The 22485-nt window shown below is 54.2% G+C and overlaps 2 protein-coding genes across 4 annotated transcripts; one reads left to right on the top strand and one right to left on the bottom strand.

Annotated features, from left to right (window-relative positions):
* The first annotated feature begins 412 nt into the window (after positions 1-412).
* Positions 413-6454, top strand: NAB2 (NGFI-A binding protein 2). Of its 2 annotated transcripts, XM_016224416.2 has the most exons (7): positions 413-651; positions 2109-2982; positions 3432-3565; positions 3901-3952; positions 4047-4179; positions 4390-4581; positions 5586-6454. In XM_016224416.2, exons 1-7 carry the CDS (start codon positions 569-571, stop codon positions 5693-5695), a joined length of 1578 nt encoding a protein of 525 aa, XP_016079902.1. In that variant the 5' UTR covers positions 413-568; the 3' UTR covers positions 5696-6454. The 2 variants fall into 2 exon arrangements, with proteins under 2 accessions (XP_016079902.1, XP_016079903.1); XM_016224417.2 differs by lacking the exon at positions 4390-4581.
* Positions 6327-20203, bottom strand: STAT6 (signal transducer and activator of transcription 6). Of its 2 annotated transcripts, none has more exons than XM_016224569.2 (22): positions 20066-20203; positions 17251-17387; positions 16701-16839; positions 16325-16408; positions 15500-15638; positions 15317-15369; positions 14960-15108; positions 14238-14369; positions 13923-14111; positions 13530-13617; positions 13280-13402; positions 12644-12736; positions 12136-12342; positions 10828-10922; positions 10595-10731; positions 10128-10274; positions 9852-9915; positions 9639-9746; positions 9358-9450; positions 8028-8093; positions 7815-7946; positions 6327-7724 (listed from the first exon to the last, which is right to left on the bottom strand). In XM_016224569.2, the coding sequence occupies exons 1-22, from the start codon at positions 20117-20119 to the stop codon at positions 7535-7537; spliced, it is 2619 nt and encodes an 872-aa protein (XP_016080055.2). In that variant the 5' UTR covers positions 20120-20203; the 3' UTR covers positions 6327-7534. The 2 variants fall into 2 exon arrangements, with proteins under 2 accessions (XP_016080055.2, XP_016080056.2); XM_016224570.2 differs by having other exon boundaries at positions 7815-7943.
* Positions 20204-22485: the final 2282 nt, after the last annotated feature.

Genomic DNA, 22485 nt, shown 5'->3' with positions numbered 1-22485 from the left:
CTCACGTGGGTACGTGGGCGCAGAGAAGGCTGGCTGTGCATCCGGAGTGGGCGGCATAGAGCGACCTCGCCCCGCCCTCTGGGTCCCCAAGCCCGCCTTCCACAGCCTGGCCTAGGTCACCCCAGTCCCCACTTCGGCGCCCCGGCTGCGAGTCTCCGCCTCCGCCTCCTGCTCCACACCCCATCCCTTCCCCCCGCCCGCCCAGTCTCCGCCGCGGCGTCTTCAACGCCGGCAGTGAAGCCCGGGCGCCCGCCCCCCGCCCCCGGCCTCCGCCTCCGGCTCTGCCCACGCCCTCCCCCCGCCCGGCAGCCAGCGCCGCGCCGGGCCTCGCTCCCCGTGCGTCCTGCGGGGGCGGAGGCGCGGAGAGGCGGCAAGCGCAGCCGGGGAGGGGGGTGGGGGGCAGAGGCACAGACAGAGTCGCGGAGGCTCCAAGAGACGAGACGTGGAGGGAGGGACGGAGCCCGGACAGCGGCGGACACGGCCTCCCGCGCGGGGAACATCGCAGCGCGCTCTAGGCGCAGAGCGCCGGACACCCAGAGGGTCATCCCCTGGTGGTCTCTGGCCGTCCATGCACAGAGCGCCCTCCCCCACTACCGAGCAGCTGCCGGGCGGAGGGGACAGCGCCCGCCGGACCCCGCAGCCCAGACTCAAGTTAGTGGGCAAAGGGAAGCAGCGGGGAGTGGGGATGGGTGGAGCTGGACTCCGGAAAGGGGTCTGGAGGGCAGAGGTCTCTGAAAGGTCGAGGGTAAGCGAGACGGGGGTTGGGGGGGCGGCGTGGAGACTGATGGAATTAGGGGGAGCCCTAGGAGCAGTCAGGGATCTGATGAATCTGGATATGAAAGAATAGATTCTAATTCTTCATCCCACAGTTTACTTTGTGGGCATGACCTGGCCTGTGAGCCCCTTGCAAAGATTGTGGGGGGGCCCCAAGTGCCAGAGGAAGCCCTGAAGCTCCAGCTGGCAACTGTGCGGGGGGGGGGGGGGGGGAGGTGGGTTGCTCAGCTGGCTCAGTCTGTGGCTGGCACGGAGCGGCTGGCCCCGGGTGTGGAAAAGCCTGCACCTTTGAGCCAAGAGAGCATCATCCAGGCTGTTGAGAAGCAGGGGATGCCTTAGGGGTCCCTTCCTATTTCTGTATATTTACAGTGTGGGGAGAGGAGTTTCTGCGTGCAGCCCCTCCTTCAAGAGGCCACTCCCTTACTCCAGTTGAGATGTGGGTGGAAAATGAGGGAGAGGGTAGGCGGGAGCCCCTAGGCGGTTTTCGCCTACAGACGCTACCACTGTGGGAGTGTGCGTGGGCAGAACAGTCCCAGAGCAGAACAATTGAGGCATTCCTCCCCTACCCGTGACTGAGTTGAAGGGACAGGCCTACCTACTGAGTAGGTAGCAAAGGTCACTGCTGGGGGAGAGGCCGGCTGGGGGCACTTGGCAGTCTGGAGGAAAGGGGTGCTCCTGAGGGCAGAAACCAAGAGTGTGCTAAGAACGCCTGATCCATAGGGAAAGAAAGCTTCAGGTAGCAGAGCAGAGGTCCACCTGGCTCTCAGAGTGGGGAAGGGTATGGAAGGGGCCACAAGTGTCTCTCTCAGCCATAAGGACAGGATGCTACCAGGAAGTGAAGCCGGCCAGATGTGGTTCCAGGTGTACAACATGGGGAGGACAGGGGGTCCTGTAATTCACCTCAGTGTGGGATATCTCCTTGAGTAATGGTGAAACTGCTAGTGCTTAGGGTAGAAGGTGAGGACTGTGTTCCGGAGGGAGGGACATCTGGCCATCCCAGGCGTGCTGGCTAGCCTCAGCCCTCAAGGTCTCTGTGTCCCAGACTGGAAAGGTAAGAACTGAGGATGGGGGCTAAGGGCCTTTGACGTTAGCAGAGACTGGGCTGCCTTTTGATACTTCTGGTCAGTCCGGGATGGCACTGGTGTGTCTGTACCTCTGAGCAGTACCTGATTCTCATAGTCTGTGCCCAGGCCTCGGTACTGGGCAGGGAGAGCACTCAAAAAAGAGAGGGAAAAAGAAGCAGGCAGGAACGAAAGGACAGTTGTGTGAGTTGGTACCCAGGAGGGGACTTGCACTGACTGTCCCCCTCTTTCTCTTGTGTGCCTCCTTCTCAGGCCTGGTGCCCGAGCCATGGCACTGCCTCGGACGCTAGGGGAGCTGCAGCTGTACCGGGTCTTGCAGCGCGCCAATCTCCTCTCCTACTATGAGACCTTCATCCAGCAGGGAGGCGACGACGTGCAGCAACTGTGTGAGGCGGGTGAGGAGGAGTTCCTGGAGATCATGGCACTTGTGGGCATGGCCACCAAGCCCCTCCATGTCCGACGCCTGCAGAAGGCACTAAGAGAGTGGGCCACCAATCCAGGCCTCTTCAGCCAGCCAGTGCCTGCTGTGCCCGTGTCCAGCATTCCACTTTTCAAGATCTCTGAGACTGCAGGCATCCGGAAAGGGAGCATGAGCAACGGTCATGGCAGCCCAGGGGAAAAGGCTGGCAGTGCTCGAAGTTTTAGTCCAAAGAGCCCCCTTGAACTTGGAGAGAAGCTGTCACCAGTACCTGGGGGACCTGGGGCAGGAGATGCCCGACTTTGGCCAGGCCGGAGCACTCCAGAGTCCGATGTTGGGGCGGGAGGAGAAGAGGAAGCTGGTTCACCCCCCTTTTCCCCACCTGCAGGGGGAGGAGTCCCTGAGGGAACTGGGGCTGGAGGTTTGGCAGCAGCTGGGGCTGGGGGTGCTCCTGATAGACTGGAGCCAGAGATGGTGCGCATGGTGGTGGAGAGTGTGGAGAGGATCTTCCGGAGCTTCCCAAGGGGGGATGCTGGGGAGGTGACATCCTTGCTGAAGCTGAACAAGAAGCTGGCACGGAGCGTGGGGCACATCTTTGAGATGGACGATAATGACAGCCAGAAGGAGGAGGAGATCCGCAAATACAGCATCATCTATGGCCGCTTTGACTCTAAGCGGCGGGAGGGCAAGCAGCTTAGCCTGCATGAGGTGAGGACCCCAGTCTCCCAGGATTGCTCTTGGCTCCCAGGCCTCAGCCTAGTCACCTCTGGGAATCCTCACACTCCTCAAGTCTGTTTCATTGCCCTTTGACTAGAACTTCAGGCCCCTCTCCCCTCTCCCCTCTCCCCCACCCCAGTTCTACCTCCTGCAGTGCTTCCCTCCTCAGCTGAGGGGGAAATAGACACAGGTGAGAGCCCAGCTGTCCATCCTCATGCTGCTCAAGACCCCACAGGAATGGAGGCAGCCCTGGGCATTTCTAGGAAGCTGTGTGTGCCAGCCTTTGTCTTCCTCCCTCAGAAAACTCCTGGATAGTGTCAAAATCCAAACAAGCATCTGATGGGTGGGCCTCATTTGTCTGATGGTGAGGGGTTGTGAGGAGGTCTGGGCAAGGCAGTGAGGAGTTAGGATTCTGACTGCCCTGGTGGTCCTCTTCACAGCTGACCATCAATGAGGCTGCTGCCCAGTTCTGCATGAGGGACAACTCGCTCTTATTGCGGAGGGTAGAACTCTTTTCCTTATCACGCCAAGTGGCCCGAGAGAGCACCTACCTGTCCTCCTTGAAGGGCTCCAGGTGAGACCCCTTCTCCAGGTCCTTCCTAGATTATAATTCTGTCAAGGAGCTGGGTCGTGTTCTAACCTCCAGTTGAGGTGTCTCCAGGCCTGCTTGCCACCAACTTGCATGCCTTGCCTTTGACTAAGTCCACTTGTCTGAGGTCTGGTCCTACTCCCATCCATCTCAGGTCCCCTCTAACCCCCAACAACAGTAGTGCCTGATATGGGGACTCCTGCTCAGCCAGCTCCTTTCCAGAATCTTAATGCATGCCCCTTACCAGATTCTGTTCCCTGCCCTGCCCATCGTGTGTCCCTCCCCAGCCTCACCCTCCATATTCCTCTCCATCTTTGCAGGCTCCACCCTGAAGAACTGGGAGGTCCCCCACTGAAGAAGCTGAAACAGGAGGTAAATTTTGCAGGGTGCATGTAGGGGGTTAGGGCAGCCTTCCTTAACACCCTCCCTTGCCAGATCCTCATTTCCCCATTTGGGGCATCCGCAGGTTGGAGAGCAAAGTCACTCTGAAATCCAGCAGCCTCCTCCAGGCCCTGAGTCCTATGCACCCCCATACCGCCCCAGCCTGGAAGAAGACAGTGCCAGTCTATCTGGGGAGAGTCTAGATGGACACTTGCAGGGTGAGTGTTCATCACAACACTTCTCTCCTCTGTAGGGGGGAGGTGGAAGGTGTGGGAGGAGGGAGCCAGGAGGCAACTGCCTGGAACAGGGTTGGGAGGCCTGGCCTGATGGGAGCAAAAGGGCCTGGACCTATGGGTCTGGCTTTGTGGTTGAGGGTGGGGGGTTCTGTTGACTGTAGTCCCTTACCTGACCAGTGCCCATGCCCACAGCTGTGGGGTCATGCCCAAGGCTGACGCCGCCCCCTGCTGACCTGCCTCTGGCATTGCCAGCCCATGGGCTGTGGAGCCGCCACATCCTGCAGCAGACACTGATGGATGAGGGGCTGCGGCTAGCCCGCCTCGTCTCCCACGACCGCGTGGGCCGCCTCAGCCCCTGTGTGCCTGCAAAGCCGCCTCTCGCAGGTGAGGCAGCCAGCAGTGCTGTCCCCTAACACCACCACCACCCAGGCCCCACGTAGCAATCCTGGTGCCCTGGGGCCAGGTGGGAGGAAGGGGGATGTAGCTGCCAGACAGGGCAGTAAGTAGGATGGTCGGGCTCCAGCCAACCAGGTCTTGGGTTGAGAAGAGGAGGACCCTGCAGACTGTTCCTAGTGGGGAGGGTCTGACCTTACTGGAGATCTGTGAAGGGGGATCTCGGGTGAGCAGGGAGACAGAGAATGGGGGATGAAGGGGAGCAGAAGGAGGGTCACCAGGAAGGGAAGCTTGGACAGAACTTTCACCACCAATGCAGGAGTGTGGAACAGGCTAGCATTTGGGATGGGCCTGCCCAGCCTGAAAGTGGAAGAGCCTAAAGGGGGATGCTTTGTATGTGGATGAGGGAAGGGGAATAGGCCAGCAATGGGCCGGGCAGCGGCTGGGCTGAGAGTGACGCAGCAGACAAAGCCACCAACCCTAGCTTGGTATTTTTAAACTATGCGTGGGTGGGAAGTGGGGGCAGGGACTGGAAGGGGGGCTCTTCTTGGGGAGGAGCTGGGAGGCTGGCTTCCTGTATCCCCCCCACTGGGCTTCTAAGAAACTTGGGGGGCATGGGTGAGTGGGTGGGGCCTGGGAGGGGGCCAGAGATGAGTGGGGGCGGCAGAGCCTAGGAAGGGGGGAGGGGGAGAGGTCAGAGCCAAGCCTCCCCCACAGCTCCTGACAGAACCAGAAATTCCAGCAGAGCAGAGGCGGGAGAGACAGAGAAAGAGAGACACACATACAGAGACAGAGAGCTGCACACAGCCAGAAAGAGGAGGGGGCGCACACACTTGGGTATGGAAGCCTCCATACACACGCGGTGGGCAGGAGGCAATAACAGTAAATCAAGCTCATCTTTGCAGCCTTCTCTAGCCCTGCCTCTATTCTCAACCACTTCTCTATGCAGTGTCCATCCACCCCACAGCCTCCTAACCTACCCCTTCTCCCTGCAGAGTTTGAGGAAGGGCTGCTGGACCGATGCCCCGCCCCGGGATCCCATCCAGCTCTGGTGGAAGGACGCAGAAGCAGCGTGAAAGTGGAGGCTGAGGCCAGCCGGCAGTGAGGGATGGACTGGCATCCTCACACCCAGGCCCTGGGATTTCTGGCTCCCACAGATCCCTACACTCTCCAGCGTAGTATCTAGTCACAACTCTGGATCCTTCCGCTGCCCTTCTGCCTCTTCATCGGCTCCATGGGCATAAAACTATGGGGCTTCAAGCAATAATGAGCAGGGGCCTGGCGAGAGGACGCAAGGAGGGTGCGTTCTGCCCCTCCCCCTTGCCCACAGTACAGGGGCAAGGACTCTGCCTCCAGGGCATCTGGGATTCTCCCTCCCTTACACAAAACACTCCCATTCTCTCTAGTTTGAACCAGCGGTGTGGACAGTTGGACTCAGTTTGGACATGGGGGAAAGGGGGACTTCTTTGGAAAGGTCCAGCAGCTAAAAATGGAAACGTTTTTCCCCCAGAAATGGGGGCCTGGGAACACTGGACCTGCTCCTCCTCCCCTCCCCTATTTTTGTGCTTCTAGTTTGTTTCTTTAATTTAACAAGTGCTGCAGTTTACCCACCCATCCCCATCTTTCCCCCAAGTCCCAGCAATTCTTTTCCTCCTGCCCTGCCCTCTCTTGGGGTGGGGTGGGGGGTGGATGTGGGGTCCCCATCATCAGCCCCCATGGGAGGCCTGTGTTGGACTCAATGTCTCCCACAGCTGGGGGCTGGACCACAGTACCTGTCTGAGCAGTTAGAGCGTTTTTCTTTTCAGATTGTGTACAGTAGATTATTTATTTTGTTATTTTGGAATAAAATTTATTTTATGGCTTATGATCTTTGACCCCCAAGGGGGAGAAAGGGTGGTGTGGAAGTGGAGGAAAATTGGCAGTGACTGGGGAAGTAGAAAAGAAGCAGTGGAGAAGGTCCCTGATACATGGAGAGGACCACACCACACACCTGGGCCTGGCCCTGCACACTCACTCCTGCCTATTGAGCAGGACTGGCAGTGTTGAGCTACAGAAGCTAAGCCATGTGCGGATGTCACAGCCACATAGACCTACCTAAGCAGTCATACTCAAAGCTGAGTACATCTGGGTTAGCATATAGCAGAGACCAGCACACTCACCAGTGTCTTTTGTGCAGTGTCTCACACTTCAACGTTTGTCACAGGCAAAATCAGATAGATAATGTCCTATGTGGCTATACGACTAATGTGTGTGACATCTATATGTTGACATGTCTTAGGCACACACACTTTAACATAGCTATACACCAAGATACTCAGCCTGTGTATTCTGCACCATCTCATATACAACCGAAAGCCTCCATCTCACTGTCAGGAATCTGGAGCTGTTTCGAATTTGTTTTTTAATCTGGGCAAAATCCACATCAGTAACCAAATGTACAGGCCCCTCTTCTTCCACCCAGGGCCTCCTGAACTGCTTCCTAATCCCCCCAGGACTGGGACCCAGCCCATCTCTTCCTTCATCCCCAGCCTCTAGTGCAAGTGTGTGCACATGTCTGCATTTTTCTACATGTGCATCCTGGGTCTTGGCTGGGAGTGAGAGAAGAAGCCCTCCATGCCCTAACTTGTGCCCTTGCTGCTCAGTCCCATCTCTCAGGGAGAGCTGTGCGTTGTGCGTGTGCGGGCATGCTGGGGCGTGTCTCACTTTGGAACCAGAATTTCTCTTCCAGTACAGGAAGGGAGAGGGTGGGGTGTGTGGTAGGAGGGAAGGGGTGGATAGACTCCACCCACTGTGCCTTCTTGAAAAATCTTCCTCCTCACCAGAGAGTAGGTGGGGATAGGAGGACACCCTCCCCATCTGCCGCTTGGCAGGAGCATGGGCAGGTGTCCAGAGCAGGTCCGTTGGGGTAGAAAGCTGTATCTCTGAGCTCCCCTTCCAGCTGGGATCACCAACTGGGGTTGGCCCTTAGGTCCATATGAGACATTGAGATCCCAGACTGCCCATAAGGGTTGGGATGCAGGAGGGGCTGGGCTCCCAAGGACCCTACCCCCGATTCCCCTTGCCCCTCCAGGAGAAGCTTGGTGAGGTCCTGTTCAGTGGGAGGCAGCAAGGGCGGGAACATGTCTTCACCAACCCTGCCAGGAGGAAGGAGAGAAGCAATGGGATAGGCATGGCACCCACTCCTCTAGCCCACACCCAGCTACCACCCCCAGGCTGCCACTTACCAGGTGCCTTGAGAGAATCCTCCCACCGGCTGGTTCAAGCAGGGCTCTTCTGCCATGGTCACATCAGGGCAGAGCAGGTGTTCAGGGCTGGATATGGCATGCTCTGGAGGATGGCACAGCATCAGGCCCCTGCTGGGACCAGAAAAGTAAATATGTTGGTGGGTGGGGGGTGAGGCTGGGAGTGAATGGGATCAGGATGGGAATGTCACTCACTGAGGGTGAGGTTGGTCAAAGGGCAGGCTCATCGGGTTCAGGTTGGGGGACATCTGCAGGTGAGGTCTGGAAGTGGAAAGAAGGGCACAGTCAAAGAAAGAAAGGCTGAGAAAGAGCTGGGTGTTACAAAGTCAAGACCACTGCCCAGCCAGTGTGGCTCAGTGATTGAGCATCAATCCATGAACCTGGTCAAGGCAAATGCCCAGGTTTCAGGCTCCATCCCCTGTAGGAGGCGTACAGGAGGCAGCCAATTGATGTTTCTCTCTTATCGATATTTATTTCTCTATCCCTTTCCCTTCCAATCTCTCTCTTAAAAAAAAAAAAAAAATCAATAAAAACATTTAAAAAAAAAGTCAAGACCACTGAATAAAGAAACAGAATTTTCGGCTTCTTACCCTGACAGCATAGCCTAGGGCAAGCCATCTCTACAATGTGAGCTCAGTCTTCCCATCCATAAAGTGTGTGCTGGGAACTGGGAGGGGACCGGGGAGGAGATGGGGACTAGCTTAGCTAATTTCTGATGTTTATTTGGACTCTGAACTTTGGTGGTTTTAAGTCCCCCACCTCAACTCCTGGGAGGGGAGATGTCATGCCTCGACTAAGAGTTAATAAGTGCCTGAGTGTTACCTGGGGAACAAAAATCTCTAGATCGCTTCAAGGCCAAAGCGGATGAATACATAAAAATCAATATAGCAGGTAAGTGACCGTGGATTCCAGGGGTGGAAGGGAGAATACTAATCCTTACATACAGAGCCCTTGCTATAAGCCAGGAACTTTGCTCAGCTTTACACATATTATGAACTCATTTGGCCTTCACAGTAATCCTATGAGGAAGACATTATTATTCTCCACTTTACAGATGAGGCACCAGAGTTCAGTAACTTGCCCAAAGTCAGTAAAATAACAGAGCTGGAATCCAAACCCAGGGAAGTTTGGGCCTTAACCACTGAGCGTCAATAAAGTGAAAAGAGACAAAGAAAGCTTTTTTCTTTTTTAAAATCCTTACCCCAGGATACCTTTCCCATTGCTTTTCAGAGAGAGTGGCAGGAAGAGAGAGAGAGAGAAACATCAGTGTGAAAGAGACACATCGATTGGTTGCCTCCTGCATGTGCCTTGGCTGGGGGTCGAGCCTGCATCCAAGGTACATGCCCTTGGCTGGAATCAAACCCGGGACCCTTCAGTCCACAGGCCAGCGCTCTAGCCACTGAGCCAGCTGGCTAGGGAGCTTTTTGCTGCCCCTTCAGCACAGAAGAGCCTCTCCTAGCATTCGAATGCCCGTCCCCCTTGCAGCTGGGTATACTCCCCCATTCCCAAGAGGTTCCTCACTTACTCCGAGAAGGCTGGCAGCACACTGACTGATTCTTCCTGGGGGAGGGCTTGATATGAAGGGATGGCGTGAGAGTGTGGTGGGTACACCTGGGGCCTGGGCAAAGAAAGCAGAATCCCCTGATGCCAGCTCTTCTCCTGGACACCCCCAACCCCTGCCTCAGGATGAGGAATCCTTTCCATGGAAAGGAAAATTCCCTCCTTCAGCCCCCAGCTCTCCCAGCTGCCCATGCAGAAAGCCTGCCTGCACAGACCACTTCTATTCCCGCCTCTCATGCTCCTTACACAATATCTGGGCTGAGCTGCATGTTCATGGAGTCAGGGGCCATTCTAAGATCATAAGTGGGCACCATGGTAGGCATTTGGGCCTCTGGGGTGGGAAGTGGCTGGTCCCTGGAGGAGGGAAGGAGGTATGTGTGACTGACCAATTGTTGATACCACCGCCCCTTCCTGCAAGCAAGTACAGGCCTCACCCATCATCCTCACCACCACACTCACCTTTCCACAGTCATCTTGATAGTAGCTGGGACGTAACCCCTGCCATCCTTACCTATCTGTTCATCTGTTGTGGGGAAGAAAGGAGAGCTATGGAGTGTTCCAGGTTTAGAGGGGAGAAGAGGTAGGAAAGGTGAGCATGGCTAATGGGCAAGTAGGAGAAGTGGAGTTACAAAAATGGGGAGAGAAATAAGGAATGACCCACAGTGGACAGGGAAGGGGCAACTGGAACCAGGGGGAAGTGGGCAACAGGAAAGAGAACTGCCAGCTCCAACTCACGCTTATAGTGGCTCCGGAAAGCCTCATCCTTGGGTTTCTTGGGGTAGAGGTTTTTGAGCTGAGCAAGGTCCCGGATTCGGTCCCCCAGTGAGCGGATGGATAGGTCTTTGGCAGAAAATGGCTGGATATTCTCTATCTGTGAGGTGCCTACAATAGGAATGAGACCCTGAGTCCCCTCTGTCCAGATTTTCTTCCCCTTTCCCAACCCCCACACTGAACTAGCAAGGCAAGGAGGAAAGGACCTCAGGTGGGGGTCCTGGAGAGGGCGGCCCACTAGTATCCACCCCCACAAAACTCACAGTGAGAGAGTGGATGTTTAGATCACAAAAGGAAGAAGAGAAGTTGGACCTAAGGAAGAACTTTCTGAAGATCAGAGTTGGCATCAAGGAAGCCAAAACATTTCCTTCCCACAAAAAATCCCAGAGGACAGGGGCACAGAGACAGAGAACTGACTGGAGTGACCTCACCATCCTGGCCCCGGATGACGTGGGCAATGGTGATGCCTCCAATCTCTGAGTCACTGAAGCGAAGAAGGAACGTTCCATCAGGCTCGTTGAGAAGAAGGCTGGTGACATACTGTTTGCTGATGAAGCCAATGATCAGCCTGGCCAGGATGAAGGAAAGGATAGGGGTAGAGACACTGGATGTGAAGAGGGAGCTCAAGGTACAGCTGCTCAGACCACTTGGGGCAGAGACTCACCGATCTGACCAGTAGCTCTTGAGACAGCGTTTGGTGAGATCCAGGACACCATCAAACCACTGCCAAAAGGTGAAGCCACGACCCAGCAGGATCTCCTGTGGAGGAGGGGGAGCTGGGATGAGTACGAAAGGGCCAGAGCTGGAGTCTGGTTAGGGCAGGCATGAGCTGTGAGTGCCCACATGACTGAGTCACAGGGCTTAAGGACCAAACTGGACCTGAGAACCCATCAATGATAATGGCAACACTCATGTTCACTATGTGCCAGCCACTATTCTAAGCCCATTCCATAAATTAATTTATCTGATCTTTACAAAGGTTATGGAGGTAGGTCTCATAACTATCCTATTTACAGATAAAGAATGAAAGCCCAGAAAGGTCAAATAACTTGCCCAGGTCCACACAATTGATGAGAGGAAAAGCTGAGATTTAGCCCAGGAAGTCTGGGCTGGAGCTCCTCATAACCACTATGCTCCACCCTTCCCTAATAAGGCCTGGTGGAAGTGGAGTCCAGAGAAGGTGGCTGCCGGGTGTGAGTGTCTTGCTCCCTTTGCTAACACATTTTCTGGTCACATGGGCTATTTGTTCTTCCTTTTTTTCTAAGTGAGAAGCACATGACTGCATTTACCCAGCTGGTGGTCAACCAAGACACTCAGATCTTCTTTTCCCCTGTTTTTATAACAGACTCAGTTCTGAGCTGTTTTATTTTGGAGGGAATAAAACATAGCAGCTAAGAGCAAGAGTCAGAAATATGGGGTTTCATCCCAGCCATGCCACTCACCTGCTGGGAGGCCTTAGACAAACTACTTGAACCCTCTGAACATCAGGATCCTGGTCTACAAAATGAGGATAATAATAGTACCTACCTCAAAGGGATGTGGGGAGGATTAAATAAGATAAATATCTAAAGTGCTAAGCACAGTAAGTTGTCAACACATGGTTGCTGATACTACTGCATGTCCCTGTGGGATTTCATCCTGGTTTTTGCAATGGGAACTGTTTTCCCAATGGGTCAAAGTTATTTTGAGCTGTGTTTACACACAATCTGGGTGAGTCATGCAAGTCACTGGTAAATAGGGAAGACAGAGGGCCCCCAAACCACAACCTGAGGTAAGCCAGAGAACGCATCCTCTGGGTTGACTCCTGAACTGAGAGGTTTTCCTGCCTGGGCCATGACAAGACCTTCCTGTTGGACATGATGGGGCATGGTGAAAACCCCAGCAGTCAGTCCCTGGTCAGAGGTTGGGAGGCCCTGAGTGCCCCAGGGATGAACAGCTTGGGGAGTGGGAAGTCCAAAGGGCAGGGAATGACCTTGTTGAATTGTGACCAGGACACAGAACGATGCTGGAAGGTCTCTATGCTGAGGCTGTTGTCATTGAAGATCTTCTGGGCCAGGAAGAGGAAGTGCTCTGGGAGTAGCCCCTGATTGGTCCCCACCTCAGCCATGAACTTGAGGTTCAGAGTTTCGCACATCTTCTCCCAAGGCACCCGCTCAGCCACCACAAAGGGCACTCGGTCCTGGGTGAAGGGAAGGAAGAGGGTGCCTCAGGCTATCACCTCCATTCTTACTTATTCCACCTATCCGAGGCTGCCCCTCCCAGGCATTGTCCCTGGGGTTTGGCTCACAAAGATGGTGCTTTTCCAACAGTTTAGGTGCTACGACATGATTGTTAAGACTGGTATGAGAAGAGGTCAGAAGTATGAAAACAGGTCCACGAGAAGTTAAGATCACTCCCATTTGAACATGCCTGCCAACCCACCAGCCTGTACCCCACCCAAGTCAGAGCCCCGGTGTCCCCTATTCCAAGTCTTTCCTCACCATCTCAGAGAAGGCATTGTCCCACAAGATGGTGGCTTTGGCATTGTTGTCTTGGTTGCCGTGGACAATGACCACCAGGGGGAGAGAGAGAGCCTAAAGGGAATGAAGAGAGGGGGTTCTTCTTATTGGGGTAATGGGCCTCCTTAGGGAGCTGGCTCTGAGGGGGAAGCTATCATGATATGGTATCAAATGCTTTCTAAAGCTCAATGAGGGCCTTACTGTGGAGAAGTAGTTATGAGTCAGTGCCATAGAGCAGACCTCCAGGTTTCAAATGCCAGCTCCAACACAGCTCTATGACTTAACCAAATTACTCAATTTCTCTGTCTCAGTGTCCTCATCTGTAAAATGAGGCTAGTAATACCATCCTCCTCATAATGTTATTGTGAGAAGTGTGTGTGTGTGTGAATGTGTCACTTAAAATAGTGCCCTGGTCTATAAAAAGATGCTGGTTGCTACTACACTGTTATTCCCTGGCAAGCGCACTCTGTGTTCTTACTCTTCCCCACTCACCCTGGCATGAGTGCTAGACACAAAGGGTATGGGGCAGTCATGAAGGAGTGGGGATCCAGGGCCCTAGGATGTCACATGGAGGGGCCCTGGGGTCCCAGACTGGGCAGGGCTGGGGTCTTAATTCACCTGGAGCTGAATGGGGAGTTTGTTGGGGCCAAGCATGAAGCTGGTGGAGAAGAGCACAGCACACTTCTCCTCAGTGACTGATTCGGTGCCCTTCCTCTCACACCGCTTGATTTTCTTCAGAAGCTGCAGGGTGGGGTGGGGGAGAGCAAGAGTGAGGACAGAAACACCTGGGCTCCCAACATCCTCTCCAAGAAGGGTCCCATAGTCTAATGACCCCTCTCCCCTCCCCACTGCTCCCTGAAGCCCTCACCAGGTTCTTGAACAGGGCAGAGCAGCAGTTCCCAGAACCAATGTTCTCGAAGGGCACGGTGTTGTTGGTGATTTCCCCAGTACTTTCTCTGCCAGGGGAGGTCAAAGAGTGAGTGGGCTGGGCCAGGTGTGGAGAGGAGCTTGAGTCCATGGGTGAGTGGGCGTGGACTTCTGGCTCCACATCTCCATCTCCCCTCCTGGGTTCTTAAGCAAGGCATTCCCATCTTGGCCAAATCGTGATGCCTCCCCAACCCTGTTCCAACACTGATGGGACCCTTCCCTTCCTCTGCCTTGGTCATTCATCTCATGGCCCTCCCTCCCTCTTGAAGGCGCCAGTCCCCCAGGCTCCTCTCTCCTCTACCACCCCAAGAGGCTTTCTCCAGTCCCAGCTTACACTCCAGTCCCAGGCCCCTGGGGGATGCTCAGCTCCCTCGCCTGCTTTTCGGTCACCATGTCGGCCCTGACCAGTGGAAACTTGGCTGAGGCCCCCAGGAACCGTAGGCCCAGTAGGAATCGAACTCCGGCCTGAAACTTGGTCTGAGTTTTCAAAACCTGAGGGGGCTGCTTCTCCACCAGGAAAGAGCTGGAAGGAATGAGGAAAACACAGGGGACTTAGCTGCTGGGTCCCTCCTGGTACCCTCCCCACAACTCTAATCCTCTTTCTTCCTTGGGGTCTGCTCTAGGCCAGGCTGGGGCTCACAAGGCATACCTGGTGACTAGGGTTCGCAGGACTTCATCCAGTCGGCTAATCAGCGCTGTCCGGGTTTTGGGCTCAAGCTCCGCACCAGCTGCCCCCACCTCCTGCTGCAGCTGGGAATAAATGTCCACCAGGCTCTCACACCTGGGGGCAGCACAGTTGTCAGGGGGCACAAGATTCAGGCTACCTGCTCTGGCCCAGAGGCCCTGCTCTTAAACCAAGGAAGAAAGCAGGACACAGTGTGTGTGGAGGTGTGGGATGGGCAGTGGGTGTGGCTGCAAGGCACCTTGGCTGCAAGGGTTCTGGGACTTGCCTTGGCTCTGGGTGGGAGGTTCCTTCTCAGTGCCTGGACCCCCTATGGAAACCCAGCTGCCTTTTCCCCAGGGCCCTGACACCCAGGTCAGCATGTATGGTGCTTTTGTGCAAATTAAAAGGTGCTCTGCCCAATAGAGCAAATAAAAAAAGAGTTCCCATTCCTCTGGGCATGGGGCTTGAAGAGAAAAGTGTGGGTTGGATTAACTCTCACTTGTGCCCTGTTCGTTGGCTGGGCATACTGGTACAGGATGTGACCTGAACAACAGTGTGCATAGCTCTGCTGGGACTGGCTTCTCTGTCTTGGCCCACTCCAAGGCCCTCTTGCCTGGCTTTTCCTCTCTCACACCTGTGGGCCCTCCAGCAGAAACATCAAGTGCCGACCCCCAGCCCACTCCCTTCCCCACCAGTCCTGCCCCAACCTCTCCTGCAGTTGGGTCAGGTTCTCATCAAAGGGTGCGCCATTCCCTGCCAGCTGCTGCTGCCGTTTCCAAATCTGGATCCTCTTCAGCACCAGGGCCTGGGCAGCTTCTAGTTCCCCAACAGTCTCTTGCAGCAATGTGGCCAGGGCCTGTGGGCAGGGAGGACCTGAGCCAGGGCCACACACTGCCTCCTCACCCAGCTCCTAATGATAGGACTGTCTTTCTCACCTCTTTGGCATTCCCTTACCCCACCTGCCTGAGGTCTGTCTGAGGTCTAATCTCCATCATTTTATAGATTTGAGATCCTTCAAAGATTGCACTTTGAGCTCAATCTCCACCTCTCAGTTCGTTACTCACCTCAGTTGTCCCAGTCCCATTGGCAGGAGTTTCTATCAAGCTGTGCAGAGACACTGAGGGTAGGGGCAGAAATCAGGGGTGCAGAAAGATTTGAGGTTCAATCAAGGTTAAGGTCCAAAAAAATATTACTCCCACATACTCCCCAGAACCCTCTTAGGTCTGGCTCCAGGCCCAGGTTCCCACCTTGGCCAGCCTCAGCCTCCTGCTGCAGGGCTTCTCGGAGAAGGCGGGTTTCTCCTACTTGGTGTCGCAGCCTCTGCAGGGCTGTGTTAAACTTGAGTTCCTCCTGTTTCCAGTGGAAGGGCATTGGCAGGTGGCGGAACTGCACAAGAGAGACAGATTTCAAGAATTATAACACTCTGCCCTGGCCAGTATGACTCAGTGGTTAGAGTGTGGGCCTGCACACCAAAAGGTTGCAGGTTGATTCCCGGTCAAGGGCATTACCTGGGTTGCGGGTTCTATCCCCGACTCCAGTTGGGGCAGGTGTGGGAGGCAACCAATCAATGTGTCTCTCTTACATCAATGCTTCTCTCTCTCCTCCTCCTCCTTCCCTCTCTTCCACTCTCTCTAAAAAATCAATGGAAAAAATACCCTCCAGTGAAGATTAACAACAAAAAAAAGAATTTTAACATTCCACCCATTCCTTTCTACTGGGCCTCCACTCCCGAAAGGGGTGCCTGCTGCCGTGCTCTGCAGAAAGAGAGACAGACCATTTCCCTTGTCTCCCCTTTGACAGTTCTTCCTGACCTTTTGGAATCTCCCAAAGATAAGACCTCTCTCCTGGCAGAATCAGCTCTTTACTCCTTGCTCTCCTCCCCAGACTTCACTACTCCCAGTCCCTCATTTGAAGAGCTTGAGCTTGTTTGGGGTTCACTCTGAACCTCGTTTAATCATCCTGGGCCCAGAACACTGAGCTTTGCCTGAAATTTAAATTCCTTCTAGTTTCTCATGGCTCAAGCCAAAGTTCCAGGGAATTGAGTTGGAATAAGAAGTGGAGTATCACAATACCTGCTCCATAACAGCTTTTTTCTCTCCTTGTAGTATTTGTCTGAAAGTAGCCACCAGCTTCAGGGGGTCCCTCTGATATATGCTCTATAGAAATGAAGAGTGGTAGACAGAGTTAGCCTGGCTTTTACCCAAGTCAGTCTCTCCCTCCATTCCCCCCCTCAATTCACACACACACTGAAAGGCAACACAAATGTAGACTCCAGAAGTTTTCCTGCATTTGCATGGTTTTAAAATCTAATTTGCATGCTAGCTAACACCTAACCACAGGAACACCAATTTGTTTCCAGTGTCCAACCAATTTTCTTACAGCATCCAATGCTCACCCCAGCTCCATCCCAGCCCACTCCAGCTTTGTACCCTCCCCTCCTGCCCCCACCTCCAGAGTGCTGATGTGCTGCAAGATGGTGCTCCCTTCCCCAGGCTTTCTGGCTGAGGCCTGAAGGTGCTGGACAGTGGCTGAAAGTAGGGTGCTGGCCATGTTGCAGCAGAAGGCATCTGAGCCAACCAGGAACTCCCTGTGGGAAGATCAGGATGAGGCGGCCTTGGGTCAGGGCTTCATCAGCTCTACTGACCCTCTACCCCACAGCAAACAGCTTGGTGGCTCCTCCCTCTATTATTCTCCATCCCAGCCCTCTGCAGTCCTCAGCATGCCCTTGTCTCCCATCTTCCAGCTGGCTGTGATGAGAAGTGCCCTTGCCCCCAGCCCTGACCTCCCTCCTCTTTGGTTCAGCCTTCTAAGAGGGTAGGGGATTCCATGCGTCAACATGCGTAGTCTGGTTTATGCGGCACAAACTCCCTGCTAAATCTAGGCTACTGCACCTCAAATAATGGGTCCCAAGTCCTGAAATGATGCAGAGAAAATCTAATTAAAGAGAAAGTGGGTGGGGAAGGATCTGGGGGACTAGCATGGGGCAGCAAGGACTCACCAGGGCTGGTTCTCCAGCCAGTCACCCAGGAGATGCCGTAGGTGCTGAGGAAAGTCGACATAGAGCCGCTGCAGTTTTTCTGGGGGCATCTGGGAAACCAACCCCCACAGAGACATGATCTGGGGTTTGGAGGGCATCTGGAGGAAAGGAACAGGCCACTCTGAGAGGTGCCCAAGAAAGGTGACCTATGTTCTGGGGCAGCCAGGGACCTCCTGTAGACAGCCCTCCCAGAGACCATCCCCACCACCACTCACAGCCAAACCAACCCAAACTAGGAACATTTTTGGTCAGTGTCCAAGACAAGGTGACCCCTTCAGTGGTAGTCACAGGAGTGATGGGGTGGGAAAAGCTGAGCTGCAGCCAGAGGAGTGGAGAGACAGGGGAGACTAGGCACTAGGGAAAGCTCTTTGAGAGAAGGCAGAGGACTTGGGTTGCAGCTCTAGACCTGACTCTGGTTCTATGAGCAAGGAACTACCCTCTGTGGACCTCAGTCTTCTCATGTATATAATAGGATGCTTGGATAGGGACAGAACTTTCCAAACTTTTTAAAGCAGTAGTTTTAATATTTGGAATCCAAATTATATAAAAGGTATAAAATTGGAGTTTTTACTTGCCTCTCCCCACCTCCTGACCACAAATGTGTCCCTGAGAAACTTCTCAAAATTCCAGGGCTCCATGAAATAATTTGAAAACTAGCCAGCTAGATGATGAAGAAGAGAATGGTAGAGCAATAATAGTTACCATTTTTTAAGCACTCGCTATGTATGAGGCATTACACTAAGCTCATTATCTCATTAGTGCCTCGAAACAATTTTTTAAATATATAATTATTTCCTTTCATAGATGAAGCAACCTAGTCTCAAGGAGGTTCTCTAACTTTCCAAGGCAAATCAGCAAGCAAGTTCGGAATCAGGATTTGAATCTGAGTGGGGATTAACCACCACGCTGTACTGTTAGGATCCCTTCCAGATACAAACCCATCATGCTAAGAGGAACAAGGCTGAGGGAGGAGAGTTATAGACGGGGAGACGGAGCAAAAGGGAAAGTAGACAGAACTCAGTGAGGTGAGAGAATAGAGAAAAAGTGGGGTTGATAAGCCTGGAGTAAATAGTCTAGAAGAGTGGGAGAAGAAGCCAGAGGCTTGGCTAGAAGGCCAAGGACAGGGAAGAAAAGAGAGAGAGGAAAGGAGGAGATAAGAGAAGTAGGGGAGAGGGCTGTGTCCCCATTTCTGAGTGGGCTGCAGTGTGGGGTAAGTAAACCAGTGGTTTCCCAGGGGTCTCTCAGTTCATGTTTTTTGTAATGTTCCTCTCCCAGAGACGAGGGAGAGGAAGGGGATGGAAACTCCCTGGGTCTCCCCAGCTCGGTAACCCCACATCCTCCTGTTGCCCTTGTAACCTCTCCTCCTCCCAGGACTCCCAAAGAGATAGGGAACAGAGGAGTCCCTTCTCTGGAGACTCCTGCTTCAAGACCCTTGCCCCAGTCCCAGTGTCCCCCTCTCCAGCTCTTTTATCCCAAAAGTATTATCCTCTTGCCCTCCTGTCCCTAAGCCTCCCCCACCCCCTCTTTTCTCCCAAAAGCAGAACCATTCCCCCTCCTGCTCAGGGTCCTCCAATAGGCCCTTCTCTACTCCCCCTTTGGGGTGGGGTACATTTTGGTCTGTGTTTCAACTTCAAGGAAGGACTCCCTTCCTTCTCTCTTCCTCTCCTGTTTCTCACGGTGCTAAGACCCTTGGCACTCTACCCCCACCCCGATGAGAACTGAGGCGATGCCTAAGTTAACAGGCAGTCCCCGCGTTGAGTGACCAGCCAGCCTCCTGGCCTGGTCCTGGCTTCAAACCTCCACCCCCTACTCCATTCCCAGACACCGGGAGGCCACGCTTTCCCCCACCCCCACCCAATAAGGAGGCTGGGTGATCTGCTAGTTAGTACGGGAGCGCCATCTACTTAAAGCCCCCCGAGTAGATGGCGCTCCTGTGCTAACTGGCGGGGCCCCAGGAGCCCCGGCGTGAGGGGGTGGGGCCAGCCCTCCCTCCCTTCCCACTCGGGAAGAAAGGCCCGGCGTCCAGGGATCTCATCACTGGCTTCCTGGCCCAAACCTGATCTCCTCAACCCCTACATTCCAGAGTCCGCTGACCGTGGGACCACAGGATCAAAAGTCAAAAGCGCTTCTCCGAGTTGCTCAATGGGCGTCTGTGGCGGTGGGGGCGGGGAGGGGAAGGGAGGCGGAGCTAGTTCAGCACGAGGAGGGTTAACACCGCGCCGCCGGGAAATCTCGGCGTCTAGGGCAGCCAAGCGCGCAGCAGTTTTGAGGGGGAAATTCCCCCTTTTCTGGGGCACCATGAGGTGTGTATCTGGGGCTCGTTCATCCCCCAGTTCCTGAACAGGAACCTTCATAGGATTAAAGGATAGGGGCCTGTCTAGCACCCACTGCCCTCTAGCATCAACCTTCCAGGGAGGGGCAGCCACTTCCCCCCAACACACCCAGCGGGCAGAAGGACACCACCTCGCTCTCCTTCCCCAACCTTTAGTCCCTGGAGGTGTGGGGGCGGGGGTGTGAAAAAAGTGACCCAAGGTGGGGAGGCTGGGCCTGTACCCATTCCAGATTCGTCTGAGATTCGAAACCGCCCAGTACCAGCTACCAACACCAGCTGAAACAGTGTCCTGGGGACCATCCACCCCGCCAAGGGCAGGATCCTGAGATGCCCCGGGCTAATCACCCCCACCCGCCACACACACACACACACACACACACACACACACACACACACACACAGTCAGAGGCCCCCACCCTCCCATCCTCGGAGGCATCCCCTCACCTTGGCAACCTCTCTGCTGTCTTCTCCCTCTTTGGGTTGGCACTGCAAGGCCATGGGTCTGTAGCTGTCCAGCGAGTTCAGGGCTGGCCTTGCTAGCACCCGCCCTCCACCACCACCACCACCAAAACGAAAACACACACACACACACACACACACACACACACTCACTCCTCTCCCCCCGTTCTTCCTCCTCAGTGTAAGCAGTGGCTGCCCCAGCCGCTGTTTCCGGCTTCTCTGTCTACCCAGGTCCCTCCCTGGAGCTCTGACGACACAGAGAAGAGAAAGTAGGCTGGAGGAGGAAGAGGAAGAAAGTGGGTGAGCGTGTGCACCTCCTGTGCCAAGAGGGGGGAGACAGGACTGGGGCTTGGGGCCCTGGGGCCTGGCTGGAGGGGATACTGATCCCCACATACTGTTTCCTAAAAACTTTTCTCCAGAAAGTCACCTAATATCAAGCAGAGACATGCCGCCCCAAACTGCCTCTCCCGTACTCAAACTTTCAAGGGACTCCGGCGTTCTGTTCGGGCTCACGAAGAACTGGGCTCCCAGTGCCTCTTGAAAAGCAAATCCCTCTGGGTGCTGCACTCCCTCCAGTGGAGGACCCTGAAAAGCAGCAGGGGAGCTCGATGCAGTCTGGAATGCCTAGGCCCTCCTCCCTTCTTGGCAGGGAACGCCTTAGAGGTCGAGTGACCATTGATGAGAGGGAATGGGGGGGAGGGGATCCCAAGCTCAGAATTCTGGAATACTCCGGGAGTTCCTCGGACTGCCCCATCCTCACAGGGTGCTACTTGTCAGCCCCTGATGGGAGTGTGTGCGAGTTGGAGTTGTTGCCGGCAGATTCCCAAGGGACAAGTTGGAATACGAATCTGCTGTGCAGCCTTGGTGAAGTTCCTGTTTCTGGAGTAAACATGGAGACACACCCAAAAACAGACACACATGAACAACTCCCTGGCCACAGACCACACACACACGCACACACGCACACACGCACGCGCGCGCGCGCGCGCGCGCAGGTTCACAGACATGTCCGCACTCAGAACCACATACAGACAGAAAGCTTGCTCAGTTACTGAGTCATCACCGTAACTAATGGATATTTGGTGCAGCTTTTGCTGGAGGAGGCGTTGGAGGAGGTCAAGAGACCCTGAGAGGCCTTCACACCCCTGAGAGATGTGGTGTGTGGAAATGGTGGTCCCTGGGAGAACAGGGAGGTGGGAGGAGGTTTCTACTCCTACCCCCTTCCCAAACAGGGCAGGGTTGAGGGGCCAAAGCTAAGCTTATGCTGCCCCCTGGTGCCTGTACTGATTCCCAGAACCCAGCTCCTCCCCCTTCCATCCCATGTGGACCGGCATGTGTGTGCAAGAATGCAAGGGTGTGTGGGCCCAGCAAGGCAACAGAGGATAGCAGTTAAGAACTGGGACTCTGGATAGTGGCTGCTTGGGTTCAAATCCTGCCAACATTGTTAACTGCACAACTCTGGACAATTTACTCTTTGTGCTTCAGTTTTGTCATCTGTAAAATGGAACAAATAATAGTCTTAACTCATAAGGTTGTGAGAGTGCAATGTGATATACATGTGAAGGCTTAGAACAGTGCCTGGCACATAGTAAACATTAGGCATTATTTTTATAACCCAGGATAAACCAGACATGAGGAAAGCAGAAGGGCCTCCATCCTACATAGGGGTCCTGGTTTGGGGGGTAATATTAGCGCCACTAAGACAAAGTTTATTGGAGGTATGTGTATTTATGTGTTTATTGTGTCTGGAAGGCAGTGAATTGAAGAGGAGGGAGAGCAGGGGTGGAGTTGGCCAGCAGGGAATCTGTCCCAGGATCTCAGTGTGTGCACGTAGGCACTCACAGCACACACAGTTTGTATTTGCTCCCAGGTGCCCATTCTGCCTGAAGATATTTACAGACAGTGGCTGAATTCAGGCTTCATCAACTAAGGGTCTCAGAAGGTCCAAGTTCCCCCGAACTTCCGCAAGAGAAGTGGAGGAATGAATGCAGTCTCTAACTTTGCCTCCTTTTGGGGGGTAAGAAGGTGAAGAACAAATACTGGTAAGAAAATGCTATTTATTGTCATACTTTCTGATTGCACTGATGGGGATGCTGTGATGTCATGAAGAGAACCCATAAGTAAGAAGCAAATCTGGCTTAGGCCTGATTCTACTTTGTGTCAACCCCTTAAATAGAGACAATAGTTACATCTACTTTACATGGCCTACATTAGGGACATATTTAGGATGCAAAATTTAAGGAGGCACTCATCTTCGGGTTGTGCAATTGTAGGGTTGGCTAGACTTTCAGTAATGACAACCCCACTTGCATGAGGCTGAGAGTAAGTGCTGTACTTGCCTTGCCCTCCTCCAGGTTCTACCATCCCACCAAGTGGCACAAAAGAAAGCATAGGAAAAAAGAAAT

Source organism: Miniopterus natalensis, chromosome 2, assembly GCF_054644295.1.
Source record: "Miniopterus natalensis isolate mMinNat1 chromosome 2, mMinNat1.hap1, whole genome shotgun sequence".
NCBI classification, from domain to species: Eukaryota; Metazoa; Chordata; class Mammalia; order Chiroptera; family Miniopteridae; genus Miniopterus; species Miniopterus natalensis.
The sequence above is the reverse complement of the archived record's forward strand: the minus strand, read 5'-3'. Positions and strand labels throughout refer to the sequence as shown.